Below are 21,846 nucleotides of genomic sequence, written 5' to 3'. Positions count from 1 at the left end.
TGACGACGACCTTTTTCGTCAAACGGCTTCGGCAAAGCCAAAGGCGTGTTGCCGTGTTCTTAGTATCTTACTTCCAAATCCAAGTCCAACTCCAAAAAAAACTGTGTGTCGATCTCAGAAATCTGATCCGATCGCTCAGCAGAAGACTGTGCGGCTGGTGTCCGGCGATTCAGCGTCAACGTGTCGTTAGTGGATCAAGCCGAATACAAGGAATTTGCAAAAAGAAAGGGTTCGGTTTAAGTCATAAACTTGCCGTAGAGTGAACTAAAATTAAATTATTCAGTTGAATTCCTTTGGCTTTGCATTTCTACTGCAGAATCACACTGCTACGAGAGAGTAACGTATTTGATTTCGCCTGATCCTGAACCATGTAGCCTACCCATAAAATTAAAAGGCCATGCTGCACTGCACTGCACTCAGCTCTGCAAGCACATTTCACGATCACCATATTGGATCGCATGCGTGATCGATCGCACGATAGCTCTGGACGTCCACCACGTACGTCCGTCCGCGTTGACCGGTTGAGCTGAAAATTTCCTTGAAAAGGTGAAGTTGAATTTTTGGAACTCAAGACTCTAGCCCTCTCATGGTATCAAAGGGTAAAATGAAAGAAAAAAAAAACATAATATACATTAGAACACTTTACAGATTACATCGTGATAATGCTTATGATGTCATACAATACCACTACTAATAAAATAATAAAAAAGAACAATAATAATATTGATGAAATTAATAATTATAATAATAAAAATATAATAATAATACAAATAATAATTGTATGTAGTAATAGGAGAAATCATTTTATATAGCCAGCGTTTTTGTTTGTTTTTGTTGTTGCTTGGTTTGTATTTGTTTTGTGTTTTATGCTTGATTGGCAGAGATTTTTTTTGTACACCACTGCCCAGCTTCCAATTCAAGGGGGGGGGGGGCGGCCCTGTTGGTGGAAAGTGAAACATTTTATGGGATATAACAGTAATATTTATTATTCAGACAATCAATTTTGAACAAAAATGAAGTGAGAGATAAATTTGTTCTCACACTTTTATGGTATGTAGTTTCAGTACTTTAAATAATGTATATGCCAAATCTTTCTTAATGATACTTCACTGTATATCAGACCAAATTATTATTCTGTGAAAATGCAATATGAGTTATATTATGTTACAATGGATATGGTTTATATATAAACCATGTCCTCCACTTCCCCACAAATCCCCACAAAACAAAAAAATATATAAATTACAATCATCTTACATCTGTAAGTAGTTTGCATGTTTTCGAGAGAAAATATACTCCTTATTTGCAAATTGGTTGTATAATTTGTTATTTCATTCTTTTTATTCTGATCATCAACATTCCATGACGTCAATGAAAAAAAAAAAAAAAACAATGCACAACACAAGGTAATCAATTTTTGATATATTTTTGAAAGTCTTTATTGCATTATATAAACAATAATTCATGACAATTAATGTCTCATAATTGAATAACAAATGATTTCTTAACTCATTTTGAGTTCTACATTCTCACGAACATAAGGTACTACATCATTTGGTTTTATAGGCACTTATACTGAGTAGTTGAAAATAAGCCTACATAAACCACTTAGAATTATCCCTTTGATTGGATCCCTACGAAAATCAAAATTTGCTAATGGGGCGTTCCATCCCACGAGTGGTAAATAAGTATAGAATAAGTAAAAATAAATATTCTTAAACTCATTTAGTTTCCTTATGATTACACAAAAGGATTTTATCCGACATAACCTTCAAATTTCAAGTATCACCACAATTTGTTCAACATGACAATAGTAACATAGTAATTGTAAATGTAATTCTGTGTACCATTTGATAAATAAAACATGTTTGTTTGAAGAGTTTTACTTCAGAATTGAACAAAATCACTTTATAAGTTTATAAATATAGTTCAAAGCCAACTCAATTTATAACATCAAAAAAGGCATAATCAGGCAAAAGTTTGAGGGGGCTGATCTTTAGATGTTGGGCACTTTTTTTAAATTTTCAAATAAGCGTTGTGAGTGAGCCAAAAATAATTTAACTTATAGAATAATATTATTGCAATAAATTAGGTGTGCAATAGTTAATTGGCCAATCAAAGGTAATTTTCTGAAAATAATCAGTTTGAAAAATTCAAATTCAGGGACTAAATAAAATAATATATACCACTTTTATGAAACCTCTGAAATCATATGCCATAATATGCCAGTGGAAAATAGCAAGGATGTACATAAATAGAAAGCAGATACAATGGTAATGATGATTCATTAACACAGCTAAAATTGTGTGAGGGCAAATATCATTAATCTGACAGATTAAAATTTCTACTACAACTACTACTACTAATAATACTGTAGTTCAACAGAACTTATTCTTCAGATATGTTTATGGCTACAGGCACTTGGGGCCTGCAACACAGTAGTGATTGACCGTGCATCTTTGATCCCATCAACCACAACTATGGAAAGCCAGCAACGTCGACATCTAATATGCATGTTTATTCAAATTATTTTCTAGATATGATGTATATTCATACATTCATCGTTTTCTTGACAATTCAGTGTGCTTCTCTTTGTTCACAAAGTATATTGTGCAAATTTTCTGAAGAAAAAATTATGACATTGATGGAATTCCATATAGTTGACGTTAATTGGATCAATCGTTACTTTTTGTACGATGAGGCCCTGATTTCTCATAATGATGAATGTAATCAATTGTAAAATCAATCCTATGATCAAGTGTTAGGCTTTGTGTAACAGGGACTTGATATTAATAAAGGATAAAACATATATATCGCCATGATAGTAAGAATCTACAACAGTTAAAATAAATATGTTCTCTTTAAATATATGATTATGTTACAAAACATCATCAAATGATCAGCATACTCATGAATTGTACAAAAACATTGACTAACATACAATCTGAATACAATTTAAGAATATGATTCAATACAATATTACAATTCGTACCCATTTTCACAAACTGACCCTGAAGACAAGCAAACATATTTTAAGTTAAGCTTTTGTTCTGTGCCTACTTTTGGGAGGCAAAAAGTATGGAATTTGATTTACTTTTTCATGCAACATCATTAGCTTTTCTCATCAACAACATCAACAGAATCAAGTGAGAACAATAAATACTAAAAAATATTTTGAAATCATTGACATTTGACAGTCTAGTTCAATATCTAAAAAAATATTTTGAATTGATTTGGTTCTCTTGGCTTACTTTGCTAGTTTATGAAGTTTATATAATGATTTAAAAGTATTGTGTCTCAGTTGATCTTAAATTCACAAGAATATCAACACATTCAGAATGGGAATACATATATTCTGGTTGAAAAATCAAAATGTGGGCAAATAAGTAAATTAAGAAACAAAACAAAATATATATGACAGAAAAACTGAAGAAAAAAAACAGAAACCATATGTGATAACAAACCGAATACAAGTTTTTGAATAGACTATGTCTGGGGGCCGTTTCATAAAGCTGTTCATAAGTTAAGAGTGACTTTAAGAACGACTGGTGATCGTTTCATTGTGGTAAATGGTATATTCATTGGCGATGGTTACGCGCGTAAGAAAGGTTCACCAGTCATTCTTAAAGTCTCTCTTAGCTTACAAACAGCTTTATGAAACACCCAGCTGAATTCTGATTGACATGGATAGTTCTTCCATACTTCTATAACTCTGGATGACACTCCTCCAGAACAAAGAAAAAGTGTCTATTCAATTCTCGCTATCGACAATAACCTAAAGTTCACGCATGTTGCACATGGCATGAATTTGCCTTTCACTTTGTGCACTGAACATAAACTTCTACTTCTCGTTCAGTGATATGTGCACCAACAGCTTCCGGTCTACTCATATTGTAGTCTAGTGGCATCCACTTTCACACAGCGTTCTAATATCGAGGAGAATCATCGTATACTATTCTTACCATTAAGTTACCAGAAGTTACTGGGTCACACAAGTTAATGGCATGAGCTATACCCGCGAACTTTAGACTATTGTCCATACAATGAATTGTATTATTTGCTCCTCATACAAACAGATTTTGCCTCATTATTTTTTAATTCGTGTTTTAATTGGATTCTTAGTTAATCATTATTGTTTAAGGTTGGCTGTATTACCTAATCCAGCAAACTCTAGGTTTCACAATGCCAAGCAAGATCAAGCTAATTATAGCAACACCAAAATGTTAAAAGCTTAATTGCAAATCTGTTGGATTGCTCAGTGTATGGTAGGTTCTACATGGCACAGGTAGTTTAAAGTTAAAGGTAAATATGACAAGGCAGAGCTGCAGACGCTGATAAAAATGCACCAGCAGCAACAAGGATTGAGTTGTTAGTTACAAAGCTAGGGCTGTTGCTTGTGTTTCTTCAGGCAAGGCATAGAGCAGAACTTGAAATCCATGTACGAAAAAGGAGTTTTCCCAGCAAGAGAAGCACCACAGCTCCAGCATCGCCTGATGCAAAAATATATTGGAGAAAAGAAATGTGGTTATCACAAGAGTCCTATTCACCTTTTACAAATACATACTGTATGATTGATTGAATTTATTCTTCATTTCAAACAAATTTACAAAGTAAGTAAGAACAAATCAGAATATGAATAACAGAAATGAAAAAAGGCAACTCACTGGAAAGCATCGCTTGTTTATGTGAGTCCCCTGAAATAAATAACTGATTAAAATTTATCAAATACAAATAGAAATTAACAATATTCAATTGAAAAATACTAATGGAGTCAAGCTTCGTATGTTTATGTATCTTAAAAAATGTAGATGGATTTTGTCTTATGATTTTTTTTTAACATGGACTTGTGCTTTTAAAATAACCACCATCCCCACTGATTCAAATACTTCGTCAAATCCTTTCTATGTACTTCTTAACTCTCTATTCAATCCAATATTCATTGGATACAGAGCCTTCTCCTTTCGGTTACAAAGCGCTATGCACACCCTACTCCATGTTTAGGCCACGAAAACAATGATTCAACACCTCAGAATGATCAGCTTAATCTTTGCGCCTTGACCACTTTACAGAATGGATTTGATGCTTAAAGGTCACATTATTATTGTTACTATTAATAATATTATTATCATATTAGTAGTAGTAGTAATTATTGTTGTTGTTGTTATAATCATTATCATATTATTATTATCATCACCACCACTATCATTGTCATTATTATTACCATAGGCAATTTGTAAATGAATATAACAGGCGAATCAAATAATCTGTAATTGTCTTACACACTCTTACTTAAAAAAGACTTGTATTATAATACTCAGTATATACATAAATACAAATTTACATATGGAAAAATGGTGAAAGAAATCAATTATTCTCCACCTGGGCTATTTGATGGTGAATTCATGAAAGGGATATTAACCCATTGAGTACTGAATCCTGTGATTCCCTTATACTTGGTACAGATACCACCAGTTACAGCAGACAATGGGTTAAACTATGCTATGTGAATACCACTCATGTTAACATACTCACTGCATATCAGATGATGAGGAAACCTGTTGAGCAAATCTCTTCTCAGCGGCGAGAGCTCTCTTCTCTCTATCGCTCAGCTTTGCATACCATTCTTTCTTCTCATTCTCTTTCCTCTTGGCTTCTTTCACTTCTTTCTGATCCTAAGGTTGATATGAAAATATATAACAATGATCAGTTAATTATTTTTATTTTAACACAATCGTTTCTTATGATTAATCTATTGTATGCAAAAAATATTCAGTATGTCTGTGGGGCTTGTTTGGTAAATGTTAGAGCAGTCATCTAGTGAATGCAGGACAAGGGTTAGGCCCTTATTAGAGTTGAGACAAAATCTTCAAGAAGCTACAAGAAAATCAGCCAATCAGTTCTAGAGATCGCACAATAAAGACTATTTCAACAGATATATCTAACTGCCACCTTGGAAATTTGATCTCATAAACCTAATCTGCAATCAGATAATAAGTCCCCTACTATAACTATATCAAAAATAACAGAGCCAAGGTGCATGAGAGAGTTTTCTAATCTTATCTAATTTTTATGATAAAAAATAACAAACAGTTCTTGCATATCACATTATAATAAAGTCTCTATGCCTTCCATACGACTAGGATATTATTGTCATTTAGCCTGGATCCTTTTACAGTGAACAAACATTTTCAAGGGATCAATTACTACCAGGCCCCCCATTTGTTTGGTAAGTTTCCTTCCTAATTTCAGACTCAAAAGAATTTTTACCTAGTTGTTATATTCATCTAATACAAGATGAGTTTCGGGAAAACGTTACAAGTGCTTGAGGCTAATTCGCCCACGAATTGCCCCAAGAGCCCTGAAATGCTAAAACAGAGTCCCTGAAATAACCAATGAAATAACCCTGAAAGGACCAATGTACATTGTAATATAGTATCGCATCTTTTTGCTGGTGAGCTCGAAAAATAGCCCTGGAGAGGTTTTATCAATTTCCTGCCTTGATGAGCTACTTAATATTAAAAAGATGTTGACATCTATTACCTATTTTCATTCTAGACTGTGCTTTCTAATCTATGGGGTAACCGAGGATAAGCCATCTAAGTCGCATAGAGACATAAAAAGGAAAGGAGTAGATGATCTAAGACTTGAGCAAAGACTGAATGAGATACCTTTTCTTTTAAACGCTTTGCTTTCCTCGCATTCCTCTTTCGCTCTGACTGTTTTGCTGACTTCTCTCTTTCCTGCTCTTCTGTGAGAGGAGCTGGAATCTAAAATTTAAAAACAAAATCAGAAAAAATGAGATCAGTTCATGGTATTTTTTTCCTTTTCTTCAAGGTTTTTTTTCACTGCATAGAGATGAATGAATACTCACAAGCAGTCCATGCCTTTCATAATACAGGCTTGCAAATTGCACCCTTATTGAACATCACACCTTTGAATTAATCTTGAGAGATGCCCGATAGTGTACTCAACCAAAATGTGTATTAATCACCATATTTCTCTTTCAAACTGATTACAGACCTCATTTAAAATCTAGATTTTCTGCGATCCAACACTTTGTTCTATTGATTAATCCTTTCCTGTCTTTGAGATTCATGGTTCAGTTACATTTTTTATTTTTTTATTGCCATCTACATTGATTAAGAAAAAGTTGTTGACCTGCAAAGAAAACTATGCCTCTCAGGATAATGAATATTGGAAGATGTCTCCTCATATCATACATACAATTTTTTTTTAAGTACTGACTGACTGATCCAAATTTTACCTTCTTTATTAAAAAGCAAACAAACAAATTAATCTTAATCCTTACCTGAGCTCTTTCATAGTCATATCGCTCAGGGTGAAAAGAACGAAATCTTCTGAATGTTTCTCGTGTCTTCTTATCAAAGGAACATCCATATGCTGGCTTTCCTTTCTTGTTTCTGAATAAGAAAAATAACACACGATTATAAAGTATGGTAATTACGATACACAAATTTTTGTATTTCATACATATGGTCTTTATATAAAAGTTAGGTGGTCACCAAAGAAGGTTCAACTGTACAGTACATGTATATGGGTCATCTTTAACGGTCAAAAAATCTTGTTTGAATAGCTTCAAAACAAATATACCTTCATAAAACAATCTTCGTAAAAACCCAAGAAAGACATCAATTTGGTTTCTTCATGTTTTTACCAGGCCAGCAAAGTAGAATTCATCTTCATCACTATAACAATGATTGTTACCATTACTTTCATAACTATGACAGCAAAAATGAACTTGCTTACTTGACACCAGGATCTGCACCACACTCCATAAGACGGTAAGAGATATCGCACTGGCCGTCTTCTGCAGCGACATGTAGAAAGGTATAACCCAGGTCATCGAGGGGTTTGTTTAAGAACCTGAGGACGCCAGGACAATGTTTATCTTTATCCTCTGCGTCTCTCGCTGCTTTGTCCTCCCCTCCTCCAGGATTGCCTTCAGGAAGTTGTTCAGGTTGTTTTGTCAGGTTGGTAGCATCTATGTTCGATTCCACACAAAGTGCAGGTCTGAATGATGTTCCTTCGACAGCATCGTCTCTATCTGTGTTTTCTTGGGTGTTAGTCTGGACAACTTTCATGACACGGTCCCCAGGACTGTCCAAAGACTCTGGAAGATTCGATCCACACTCTACCGAGTTCGTGTTCCCTGAGATATTGTTATGACTGTGTTCAAGAGTGTCACTACTAGAACTTTGACAAGAGTTATCAACGGCATCAGAGGGCGGTATACTTTTTCTATTGCCTATATCCGGATGCAGGTTGTCATTGTCAGGTGGCAGTCTATTCTGTATTTCCCTGGATATAGTGCAGTCATCTTCACAACCAACACCTTGACTTTGGTCATGGTTATCAGGTGACACCTTCTCCCCTTTGGTCTTTTCATGGTCAAGGCTTTTCCTAGTAAGGTTTTTAGAGTTGCTGGAAGGGGTAGCACTGAAATGCTGATGAATCTTCTGGAGAATTTCTTCAAGCTTTTCTGTGTTGCATGTCCGGCATATTGTGTAGAGGTCAATTGTCAGGTTCTCTTCCTCTTTATCTGGGGAAAAAAGGAGGACAAACTGAAATTTACTGTTGAGTAGGTTCATAGTTTTGAACTAGATCTGAAAATTGGGTTTGTACAACAAATTATGATTGAAACTATAGATATATTTTCAACTAAATTCATGCCTCCACGATTGGCAAGTCAATTCCATACCTGAGCTTCTATAATTGTCAAAATACCTCTGTGAACTTTTACACTGTGACCCAACCATCTAATTTGATCATCCTCATTCCCATTTTGCATTCATTAAGTTTTAAATTGAACCCTCAAATCGTTCTGAAACACCATGAAGAGATTATTTTCAGGTTCATAAATACAATTGTGACCCCTTCCCCATAAAGCCATTAAACTACTTCACCATGACTTTGGAGATCATTCTTCATTTGTACCACTGATGTAGGCCTACCTTCTTGTGGTATATGTCTTTCAGGTTTCTTCTTCTTCTTTCTCTTCCTCTGTTTCTTGGAAGCTACGTCATAATCTTTGAGGTGATCGGTCGTAGTGACGACAACTTCCTCCACAAGGTCAAAATCTCTTGCCTCTTCCTCCTCCTTAATTTTGTTCTCCTTCAATTTTAGACTGGTGGAGTTGTCTGAACGTTCCTCTTTGTGTTCATCTACAGGCACAACAGTATTGAAAATGAGTTTATATGATACGGGTTTACATACAGGATATCAAATATTTGATTTAAAGTAGGCTATGTTACATAAATAAAGATTGTTACTTTAATAAAGCCCAAATTTATCAGATCATTGTCATTGCTATGGGCGTACTTGGACCAAGTTTGAAACTGATCAATTAAACCAGGGGCCGCAGAACGGTTTTCAAAGTGGGGGCGGGGGGGGGGGGCTGAGCCAAAAGTGGGCGGCTTGACCATGCAAAAAATCACAATCCTATGGTCATTTTTACGTTTTTGTACACGGTTTTGGAAAAAAGTGGGGGGGGGGGCTGAATACCCCCCAACCCCCCCCCCCCCCCGCTTCCACGGCCCCTGCAAACAGTTCTTCAATCATTATAAGAATGACAATGGGACTGATGGATGGGCAACCAGGAAAATGTTAATGATAATAATAATAATAATAATTAATAATAATAATAACAATACTAATAATAATAACAATAACAACAACAACAATAAAAATAATAATAATAACAATAATAATGATAATCTGGTTATTTGTAAATGCACTTAAGCCATACATTGTACATATCTTTTAATTCAAATTTATTATTACCCCTGTCATAGGATTCTATCAGTCCTTCCCCAAACAATGTTTGCACATTCTCCACTTCCCAGGGAGTATTTCAGCCAGTCGCCATTGAGCCGCAAACAATACTGGATAAACCACAATGAATTTCACATCCTACCTTGGTACCCACTTAGCACCTAAGTGGATAGTGGCACAGTGTAGATTGATACATTGCCAAAAGAAGGCTAGGTTGCACTGGGATTCAAATAAATGACTTTCTGATTACAAGGCAAGAGTAAGAACCACTACACCACGGCTCTTCCATGCCCAATTCCCTACCGTAGGCGGAGGCACATGAAGATATACGTATGTTTCCTAACCTTCAAGAGACTGTTCCTCCAATCGACTCAAGATGACCTCAAGCGATTCTCCATCTTCTTTCTCTTGATTTTTGGAAGGTTTCTTCCCCTTCTTCCACTCCTTCTTTTCCTTGGGGCTGGCCATGACGACTGAAACATCAGGAACACTACCTGTTAATCACAGAGGTTCAAGAATCAAAACCTAATAAATTGTGTCATAACCAATTTTAATAAGTGAAGTAATGCATCTATTTCTCCTCCTTCTCCTCTTGCTCCTTTCCCCCTTTTCGTTCTCCTACTTATACTCCTGTCTACACATTACTATAGTTACTGTGAATAAATGATGATAGAAAAATAAATTTCCTTACGATAATTCCAAACTCTAATAACCAAACCATTTAATTTCCCTACTTTATGAAATAGTGATATTACTTTGCTCACAGAAAGAGACTTGGCAAAGTGAAAGGTACACTACTTATTCATGTTACCTAAAAGGATGTTGGCTTGCAGGTAAAGGATTCATTGAGGCCATGACATATGCTCCTGCGACAATAGCTCCTGAAAATTCACACATTAACCTGAATATAAACTGTTGCAAGAGCGAATGTTGCATTATCAATCATCAATATGGAAAACTTACCATGACACTCAACAGTAGCCAGGACCTCCCACACTCGCTTGAGTTCCTTGAAGGTTGCCCTGCGGGTGGCGAAAGGGATGGTGATCACCCTGCTGTCCCCCTTCACGAGAGCAGGGCACTTCCCTCCATAAAACATGGCCCTGTTATAGGCGGGTACTCTGAGGAAGATCCTGGTGCAGGCGTCCAAGTGGTCCTTCCAGGACGCCAGAAGGTCCTGGACTTCTTGGTTCAAGGCCGCTTCGTTGTGCCTTCTGATGGAAGCTCCTGCAGATCTACAAAGAAAAAAAAGCCATTAGATATATACCTGTAAATAGAGCTGCTAAGTAGTACTGATTTTAAGTAAATATTACTGAAAAATGAGAATACTGATGGTTTGATCCAAAGTAATGATTTCTAAAGTTCCAGTTTTATGTGCTAAGTGTCCTATGATATTTCTTTGAAAATACTGATTTCCTCAGCAGTATATACTGATTTTCAGCATTTAAATTACTTTTTTCAGTGTGGCAGTTCTGTGTTAAATAAAGTACATTCTTCTTCAAAAAGCAATTTCAAAATAGTAAGCGACCTCCTCTTCATCCGTGTCCGACATCTATGCACATTGATCAAATACTAAGTCAAGTCTTTGCTCATCTCAGATAATGACGTTTTTTAAACTCAAATATTATAAGTAGGTTAAGTCTTGGACAACCCCCCTCTATACTCACTTTGCAGCACTTCCCTGTGCGTCTTTAACAGACTGGACAGTTCCTCTCTTGGCACGCACAGTGTACCTATGAAAAGTCTTATGAACGATGACATCAGGTCTGTCAAAAGGTTAAAAAAAAATAATAAAATCAATCAAATGCTGATATTTCAGTGAAAACTGCCTTTCTGTCAAATATTTCATTTACTGTATATAAGGTAAAGATGAAATTTAACTGTGAGGGCATTGTGGTCTGATCTTGTCTTATCTTTCCAACAGAGGGCATTGGGTTTAAATTCAAGCACGGGATGTGTTTTTTTTTCAGCAAGAAATTTATCCTCATTGTGCTGCACTCAACCTTGGTGAGGTGAATGTGTACCTGGGCCCCATTGCATAAAAGTTACCATTATGGTAACTTTACCATGCAATGGTAACTTGCATTGAATCCTTGATTTTGATTGGCTGTTGATCAGCGTTACCATGGTAGTTACCATTCGATAGCAAAGTTACCATAATAATAACTTTTATGCAACGGGACCTTGGTAGGATTAATTCCTTGAACAAAATATGACATTATTAAAATTTAAATCTGTTAATAAGCATCTATGTTTGATATTTATATGCAGCGTTACATGTGGGGGTTACCGTATATGCCTACAAGAAAAAACTATTTATTATGTTTTTACCACCCCTGTTTATTCTACTGAATTTGTTCATGCCATGCAAAAGTAATTTATGTTTTGTATTACAAATAAGTAAATAATTAAAATAAAAATGATAATAGACAGACATAATTTACCCATCATACAATGCAGCAGCAAAATGGCCACCACCAGTCATTATGATAGCCCACTTCTGATTGGTCAACAAACCAAGAGTCCTGGATATCAGCTCTGTGTGATTGCTTGGTGCTTCCTATAAACATTTAAAAAGAAATAAAGAATTATTTCATATATTGCTATCTCAAATCGCATTACTTATTTACAAATCTGAGTTGCTCAAAAAGCTCAGGGCAGCCTATGATACCCCCCCCCAAAAAAAATACAACTATTAGGATATACAGCAACTACTTGTAGGTATACAACATATAACAATCTACATGTGTAACTGGTACATTAATTGTATCACTTTGCCAAGAAATCATTACATGAGGACTCCTTTCCAAAGCTCACAGAAATTCAATAGGAATATGTGTGCTAAAACTCTAAAATGCAATTCCTATGGGTGATACAAAAAAAAAATCAAAATTATATCAGTTTGTGAAAATAGCTCTTACATGCATATCTACCAAATAAAAAAAGAGTTAGACCTTTAACAGTTTGTGAAAATAGCCATTACATGCATATATATCTATGGGTTATCCAAACAGTTACCAGTAGACTTACGACAATTTGTAAAAATGACCCTCCTTACTTGGTTCCATGACATTTGCTCTGGCGACAATTGCTCCGCTCTAAATTCCACACACTAATGGAATTACCAACTTCACCCCTGGGTTTAACACTATACCCTACCCTAAACCTAACCTGAAACCCTATTGTAACCCTAACCCTACATCTTAGACGAAATTAAGCCTGGAGCAATTGTCGCAGGAGCAAATGTTGTGTCACCCCTTACTCACCCTCTTGCCATGGATGATGCAGCGATAAACAGACACCACCTCTCCGTCATCGTTATCAAAATAGATTCTTGGACATCGTCTACTGTTTCCTCCTTCCTTCCCTCCATCGACACCATCGTCGTCGTCGCTGTCATACTTGTGGATAGAACTCGCCTTCTTTCTCCTTCTTTGGACTTGACGAGAGGTTCTTGAGATGGGAGACATGTCTATGTCTTCGTCCGATGACGATGAGGAAGAGTCACCGCTGCCAGAGATACTGGACAGATCATCTAAGGAATGAATAAAATGTGTTTGTCTACATTTGCCACTCTCTACCCAGGTGTAGTAAATTGTATTTGTGGTGTTAAGTGTGAGGGTGGAGAATAACAAAATGATTAGAACCATGGAAAAAAAAACTAGTATTCCTAAAACAACTCATTTTTAGATGATTTATTTAAAAGTTTTTTTCCTTCATGCATACTATAATTCTGGCACAATTTATTCAGAACAATAAGAATTATTAAGATAGGCTTCACAACCCTGTGAAGATAACAGCAGCAGCAGAAGACTCAACAGCCAAATGACTCTTTGTTTGAATTAAATTTTGCTTTTCATAAGTTATTGTATCTTTCTTCTCTAGTTCCATCCAGCTTTGAATTTCATCAGGATCGATCACTTGAATATTTCGCAATTTTTAAATATTCCCCTGCACCCCATGCTATATTGATGTCCCGGGAAAAAGTAGTCGCACCGTAAGCCTTTTATGATAACAAGTATTGGTGGTACATTTACTGTGGAACACTCTAATTTCTCAGCATTTGTGATGTGGAAAGTGAAGCCTCTGTTGTGGTTCACAACTTTTCTTTCTAAGATATCAAAGTGACTGAATTGCTTAGTTTAGGTTAAACAGTCACTTTGGTCTTTTTTATAATCAAGAGAAGTTTAATGTTTTTTGTTTCTTACCTGCCCTCTGAGAAAAAGCCTCTTCCGAGAGTGACTTGAGCCCAGACATCCTCTGCTTCAAGTTAAACCGGTGCCAATCAAGACGATAATGAGCTTTCTAGAAATGGAATCAATAGAAGGGAAGCTGGGTATTAGTCAATGTTCAATAAGTCAAATCAGTTGGCCTACTTCTTAGATAGTCTAATCTATGACTGATTATTGTAATGCATACTTCTCTGAATTTGCTTTATTTCTATATTTCTTTCTGTATGCTAAAGCAAGGTGCATTTACAACAAAATGATGTACATCAGAAGGTTGTAGAAGGAATCGTTTGAAACAGAAAAAGAAATTCCAACGCAATTTAAGAATGCAAATATTTACCTGTTGGTGTCTGTCCTCGAATGTGCAATCACACAGGGAACATGACATTGTATTGGAAACTGTGTAAACTTCAGGCTCTGTTGTTAGATAAGAAAGAAAGTATTGATATGCATTAAAATCAATAAATGATTGAATATTTGATTCTCTTCAAAGAAACAGCTAAAATGTGGTCCCTGTGGTAGAACAAATGACAATCAGATTCCTGTAGATTAAAAGAAATATAACTTCTGTATGCAAAGTGAGAGACGGGGCAAATAAGATTTGATTCTGTAGCAAAGACTCACAATACAATGTGTAACAAATTGCTTTTCCTTTGTATGAATTGAGCTTTGTTTCATTTTGATATATGTACCTCCTTCTCACTCTCTTTCTCATCAACTGATTGATATTCTATTGCGGATGTAATAAGATACTTTTATTAAACTTTGAAGCACATGTCATGATTGTGAATGGAAAAATGATAAACTACAGGGGTGGTATTCTGAAAACGTTCTTATCTTTGTTCTTATCTTTTATCTTATCTCACTGAGATAAGAAGACGCTAAAATCATTGCAAATCGGTATTCTGAAAATCTTCTTAACGCGTTCTTATCTCTGTAAGGACTACCTCCTTCTTATCTTCAACACGCCCATTTTTAGGATATTACCAATCAAAATGCGCTTTATATTGGCAGTTTAACCAATAGAAGCGTTCCTTATGTGAAGAGAATATCATGGGCGCTGCGCGTACACTGTTTCTGGCGCATTGCGCGAAATAGGCATTTTGTACGCAATGACTGATTTTATTATTTCGAGACGTCCACGTGCACAAAATAAAGAAAGAAAAGTAAATAAAGCAGGTACGAATAAAGAATAAAATATGAAGAAAGAAAGTAAGTAGGTATTGAAGTAAGAAGATAGAAAAGGGTCAGAATGAAGCAGAAAAAAAGATGAAAGGAACAAAACAGACAAATGAAAAAATAAAGAGTAAAACAAAAGAAAGCAAGCGAAATAACTTAAAAAGAAAAAAGGATGAATAAAAGAACGAAAAAGACGAAAGAAATAGAACAATTATCAATGATAAAGTGAAGGGAAAAAATAAAGAAAAAATAAAGAAAAGAAAGAATCTAAAAGGAACAAAAAAAGAAAGAGGTCAGACTAAAAATAAAAAATAAAGTAACAAGGAACCGAAAAGGAAAAAAAGTTTGAAAAAACGAATGAAAGAAAGTTAGAAAGATAAATAAGAAAGAAAGAGAGAAAAAAGGGAATAAAAATGTAAAAAATGAAGAAAGAAAAAAAAGGAAAATGAAACAAAGAAATAAAGATGAGAGAGAAAAAAATGAAAGGAAAATTAACGCAAACATGAAGACTACAAAAAGATAAAGGAAAGAAAGCTAAATTCAAAGAAAGAAAGAAAGAACAAAAAACGAAAAGGGAAAATAAAAAGTTAGGAAAAGAAAACGAAAAAAAAATCAATGGAAAGAATAAAGAAAAATTTAATAAAAGAAAGACAGAGAGGAGAAAGAAAGTAAAGACAAATAGTAAATGAAGAACGAACAAAAAAATGAGCGAAATAAAGAAAAAAAAATAAAAGATTCAAACAGAATAAAACAAAAGATATAATTGAAGAATGAAAGAAAAGAAGAAAGACAGACAGATAGACAGGAAGAAAAAGAGAAAATAAATAAAAGAAAAGAAAGAAAGAAAGAAAGAAAGAAAGAAGGGATAGAAAAGAAGAGACGGGCAAAATAAAGGGTGAATTAAATAAAGGGTGGGAGGAATACTTGTTACTATAGTGGCCATCGATTTTGAGCAAGAAAAAACGCGGACATCGTGAGATGTGATAACCCTCTAGCTATCTTAAATATTATCTTAAATATCGTGAAAGATAAGAAAGAAAAAAGATAAGAACGTTTTCAGAATACCACTTATCTTTATTTTGTTCTTATCTTTTAGCGCGCTTTTGTATCATATGCGCGAATGATAAATTTACGCGCTCAGCATCGATGGAAAGCAAGATAAGAAAAAGATAAGAACAAAAGATAAGAAAAAGATAAGAACGTTTTCAGAATACCAATTTGAGAACGTGACGTAGATAAGAACAAAATTAAGATAAGAACGTTTTCAGAATACCGCCCCAGGCCTTCAATTTCAATCTCTTTAAGGCAAGGCCACTTTTCATAAAGGAACACATTTATATTCCAGCATAAACGTGAACAAAAATTATCCAAGGCTAGTGAAAGGAGCATTGAGGCCAATTACTAGGGCGTCTGAGGCTAAGGATTTCAAGGGACTTGGATTGATTTAATACATGAATCTGAAAATTGACTGACTCAACGTACCATTATTTTCGACACCAACAATGGTCTCTGGTTCTTCATAAAAGTCCTCTGCCACCACATTTGGTTGGAGTGATGAGAGTTTGATACCAGCTAGATACTTCCAAGCATTGCTCTTGTCTGTTAAAAGACAACTGCTCTGTCTTTTAGGCATCTCCATGCCTCCACTTCTACAACTTGTTTTTTTCTAGAACCTGGAGAAGTCAAGAAAATAATGGTGTTTATCAAGATGAAAAGGTTAAATTCAGATCACTTTATTTTGTTGATAAAGTACAGAGCACAATTACAGCAGAAATCGAAATGAGTTCCTGAGCAAAGTACACATTGCATTTTAATCTTTTGCTAGTTATTGATTAAAACATGTCCAAAATATGATAGATCATGGGCACACCACTTGTTCACTGCAACCACCCTGAGAATCTACATGTAGATCTACGCAGTACACAACACACATAATAAATTCTTTCAATTCAAATATCACTTTTGACACTTTTGTATTAAACCAAAAATACTAAGTTATATCTAGTCTTGAGGACGCAATGATGATGACTTTTTAAATACTGTCATATACTTCTTCAATGATGAAGAAGTATATGACAGTATTTAAAAAGTCATCATCATTATTGCGTCCTCAAGACTAAGTTATAGGCCTAGGCCCTATCCATTTTTTAATTTTAATCATCATTTATCATGTTTATTTTTCATTAGAAGATCTAACTTGAAGATCATTTTTTTGTCATTTACAAGAGTGCTAAAAAAATGTAGCTTTGAGCATTTTATATAATGAATACAAGCAAGCTTTGTGTCACAATTTATGACAAACAAGACCCCACGTACACAAAATTCACTCACACAAACTGTAGCACGTGGGACAATACAATAATTCCATCTGGGAACTGAGGCGACAGAAAAGGAGTTAATAAAGGGATGTGAATGTGATACTTACAAATTCCAAATTCTCTGAAAGATAAAGCACCCCGTAAAGCTGAGTTGTAGGCGATTCATAGCCTCAATTATGAATTAATCTATTGGTCCCCCGACTATTATCAGACTCAGCTCAGCCTCAGACTCAGTCAGTTCACAATCACAGACTATTTTGTGCCACAGTACCTACATGCACACCGGACGTTGGTCGCCGTCGCCGGTACAGTCACTGACGGTAGTGATTACATCATGAACTAAAAATAGCTTACTATAATTACGCAACTCATTGAAACCCCGTTTTCCATCCAATGGGGGCTTTTAAATTAAGACTTCTTTCTAAGTGATATATTTTTGTTACTTTCTTACATGTGTGTTTCTTTCCTCTTCATTCTTCATTTTCGTTTTCTTCTTCTACTTTCAATGGGAGTCCTCCAAATTTTAATGAGATCAATTATTTTTGTTCCTCAACAAGAAAGCAAAATGATAAGGTGGTTTAATTATACAAGGCCACTATAAACAATTCAGTGTCTAATGATTAAAACTGTTAAGGGGCTGAATTTTGGAAACATACTTAAAAGTTCTCAAGTCCATAATTTTTATTAATATAGGCCCTATTTTTCTACACTCATTTTCTTTTAAATTCTCATCTGGAGAAAAATAGGTTAATAATAAAATAAAAATAAAAGAAAGCTAGGGGCCGGCGCGAAAAAACCTTGGGCCCATAACAGGCTCAGTCAGGGGCGGTTCTAGGATTTTTTGAAAGGGGGGGGGGGCACATTTTCCCGAGGAAAAAATTTGACAAGCAAAAAACAAAGGGTTTCAACCAAAAATTAAGGGTATTTCGTCCACAAAAAAATTTGACAAGCAAAAAGAAAAGTAAAAAAAACGGTTTCAACCAAAATTTAAGAGGATTTCGTCCACCAAAATAATTGGCAAGCCAAAAAAAATAAAAAATAAAAAGGTCTTCACTTTCGAAAGGGGGGGGGGTACATTTCTGTTTTAACGGATTTTTACATTACAAATTTTAATTGTGCTCTCACTGAAGAGGGAGGGGGCGGGTCAGCTCTGCCCCCCCCCTGGATCCGCCGGTGTGCTCAGTTATGTTTAAAAAAAAAATTGATGGGGATTTTGGCAGACATCACTAGCGTACCTACGGGGGGGCACTCTGCCCCCCATGACGAGTCACAACCCATGAAAAAACGTATATTTTCCCCCTTTTTTTTTTTTTTTTTTTTTTTTTTTTTTTTTGCTTGTCAATTTTTTTCTGTGTGTGTGTGTGTATTTGAGTTTTGTCAGACGTGTATCAATCATATATGATTATTTATGTCTGGGACCGACCTTTAACGTCACCATCCGAAAGACGTGACCAGGGCTCGAACCTCGAACCTCTGCATCAATTTGTAACTTCCCCACATAGCTTGGATTACAGGCGCACGCCACAACGCCCATTTCTGGTACGAAATCGTTTATTTGTGATCGAAGACTTTTTTTTTTTTTTTTTTTTTTTTGCTTGTCAAATTTTTGGCGGACGGTTTTGCCCCCCCCTGTGGAAAATCCTAGGTACGCCACTGTGCAGACTGTCACATTCATTGCCTTTTACCAATGCTCCGCCCCATAACGGCCAAGTTCAGGGGCAGCACTCGCAAGAGTAATTCGTGGTGATCGAGGGAGCATAAATAAAAGAAGAACATAGAATAAACTTTTTTTTCATTCGGTTACTGACCAACTGAACAAGCACTCTATTTTCACTACTTTTAATTCTTATCTCTCCTTTTTTCAACCTTTTCCCAAATGTTCCAGATCCCCCTCTTTTGCTCGTCATCATTTTTTTTAGAACATGAAAGTTTTGGGGGCAATAGTCCTATAGGCCTACCTTATTCACCCGTAAAATTCCTGGATTTATTCAAAAGGTTTGGGGAAAACAGACCTTGACATATATAATTCTGTTTTGTGTTAGGTTTTTCATGACCTTGCACTTCAGAATGTGTCAATGAGACATGAATTCCTAAGCCATGAATTTTACTTTCAATGGGCGTATCACATGGGAAGGGCGGCTGTACTGTGTTAAGGATCACTTAAGATGAGTACGTCATCCACGAAAAGTTCAGTGGAATTAAACCTTGAAGGATCACTATTATGTGAGGGTGATGATAGTAAAACATCAATACACTTAAGGCCTACATTTTTGTATACTTTATGTTCATATTCATGTTTTACCTACAATTTTATTTGAACATTTCTTTTTCTCCAGGCTCCTATAATTATGACAAAAAAATGTATAAACTCCTTTTTTATTTGAATAAGATTTATCAAAAATGCAGAAATTTGTCTAATGGATATTCATTTACTTTATTTCTTATCAACAAAATACAACAAACATTTCAATTGAGGTCAAATTAATATTTACAGAATTTCCAGCCAAACATAAAAGTACAAAAATAAACACAATATTCAGAGAGAAAATCAAGGACTTATTTTTTTTTCAATGTAACAATCTAGAAATAACGAATCTGACTAAGCTAAGAAAAAATGAAGTAATAAAACGAAGGAGGCTTGCCCCCAAAACAATGTTTGTGAAAGAGGCAAGACCCCGTGACTTAATTTCAACGTAAAGAATGAGATCTCTAATTATTATAAAATGTACATTCCCTGTGTCTTGATGGGGGTGATATGACCTAATTCATTACTTTGATTTAATATCGAAAAGTAACACGTAACTGCAGTTTGATCCATTCAGCAATACATGAGAAGAATATATAAACTACTCTTTTATTTATTGGAATGCAAAAAAAAATGATAATAACAATAAACACGCATTAATACCAAAACAAGTGGCGGACCCAGGATACCTTAGGGAATAAGGTAGTCCCGAAAAAACAAAACCTTCTCTTCTATTTTTTTTCTGACAAGCATAAAAGAAAAAAAGAAGGGGGGGGGGGGTCATTACTCAGCTCACATCCCTTTGCGCCAATGGAGGGGCCAAGAATGTTTTTTTTTCACACCCTTCTATCCTCTTAAAAAAACGAAATTAGGGGGGGGGTGTTCCTTAGGGTCCACTGACTGAACATCAAATTGTGTCTGTTCCAATTTAATGCATGCAGGCGCTGACGTTTTCCTCTTTGGATGAACCAGGGGCGGATCCAGGATTTTCCAAAAGGGATGGGCAAATTTTTCGGAGGAAAATTTTGACAAGCCAAAAAAAAAAGAGTTTTCAACCACAAATTAAGGATATTACGTACATACGTACCAAAAAAAAAAATTGACGAGCAAAAAAAAAGAGGACTTTTTACATGAAAAATTGTCATTTTGTTTCTAAAAAAAAAAGGGGGGGCACGTGCCCCCTGTGCCCCCTGGATCCGCGCCTGGGATGAACAGAACATTATTAGGTCTACTCTAACAAAAGAAAAGGAAAAAATCCAGATCATGAAAACCCCAGAAGCTGATGCGACTTTCACACCAACGAAGCCGACTCCAAACTGACATGGTATGTCATTGGAAATAACGCTGTATAGATTTTGATCGGTTTGGAGTTGGTTTAACCCCGTGTGACTGTGTCAAGACCAATCAGACTCTTATGAACCGAGGAAGGAAACGGTCTTATTCAGGAAATTTGTCTGCAATGTGCCCACCCTCTTTCCGCAATTGGAGGATCAGGAACGTACATCATGAGACGTCATGAGCTCGAGCGTTTAGGTTGGACTTCACTGCATGGAAGCACTGACATCCTCTCCTGTTGAGACACTGAGAGGAATCATTCCACCCGTCACACTCCTCCCTACCCTTGGTGGGGGAGAAAGGAGTCCCTTCACCAGGAGCACTGACATCCTCTCCTGTTGAGACAGAGGGATTCCACCCGTCACACCCCCTCCCTTTGAGTGGGGAGAATGGAGCAGCAGTTCTATAAAAAAAAATGCGAGCGAGTGAATTGAGGGAGCAAAAATTCTGACCATATATATATCCTTAAATCTATTTGTTGATAGAGTTTGAAATAACAATCAGAATAAAGTATAAATTTTCACTCTCAAGTTTCCTTTCCCTTTCTCCCCCTCTGTTTCTTGGTGTGAAACATTTAGGGGCCATGGCCCCCTAGCCCCCATCTGTACGCCAGTGGGGAGGGATCGACGCCCCCCATGATTTTACTATTGAATAAAGGAGAGAAAACGAAAAAAAAGATAGAAAGGGAAAAGAAAGGAAGACTGAAACAAAATATGTGCAAAATAAACAATATTGTGATAAATGAAAC

At 35.7% G+C, this 21,846-nt stretch overlaps 1 protein-coding gene across 2 annotated transcripts; it reads right to left on the bottom strand.

Moving 5' to 3' along the window:
• Positions 1 to 1,410: 1,410 nt before the first annotated feature.
• LOC129275150 (tRNA endonuclease ANKZF1-like) lies at positions 1,411 to 17,843 on the bottom strand. Of its 2 annotated transcripts, XR_010295440.1 has the most exons (16): positions 17,626 to 17,843; positions 16,683 to 16,873; positions 14,362 to 14,438; positions 14,001 to 14,097; positions 13,059 to 13,327; positions 12,237 to 12,352; positions 11,460 to 11,558; positions 10,756 to 11,027; positions 10,137 to 10,286; positions 8,973 to 9,182; positions 7,768 to 8,560; positions 7,310 to 7,421; positions 6,669 to 6,767; positions 5,533 to 5,672; positions 3,664 to 4,490; positions 1,411 to 3,512 (listed from the first exon to the last, which is right to left on the bottom strand). XR_010295440.1 is itself a non-coding variant. In XM_064108430.1 (15 exons), the coding sequence occupies exons 2-15, from the start codon at positions 16,837 to 16,839 to the stop codon at positions 4,382 to 4,384; spliced, it is 2,700 nt and encodes an 899-aa protein (XP_063964500.1). In that variant the 5' UTR covers positions 16,840 to 16,873; positions 17,626 to 17,843; the 3' UTR covers positions 1,411 to 4,381. The 2 variants fall into 2 exon arrangements, 1 of the variants encoding a protein (XP_063964500.1); XM_064108430.1 differs by having other exon boundaries at positions 1,411 to 4,490.
• Positions 17,844 to 21,846: the final 4,003 nt, after the last annotated feature.

This window comes from Lytechinus pictus, chromosome 13 (genome assembly GCF_037042905.1).
Source record: "Lytechinus pictus isolate F3 Inbred chromosome 13, Lp3.0, whole genome shotgun sequence".
NCBI classification, from domain to species: domain Eukaryota; kingdom Metazoa; phylum Echinodermata; class Echinoidea; order Temnopleuroida; family Toxopneustidae; genus Lytechinus; species Lytechinus pictus.
Note: the sequence above shows the minus strand (reverse complement) of the source record. Positions and strands in the feature narration are given on the sequence as shown.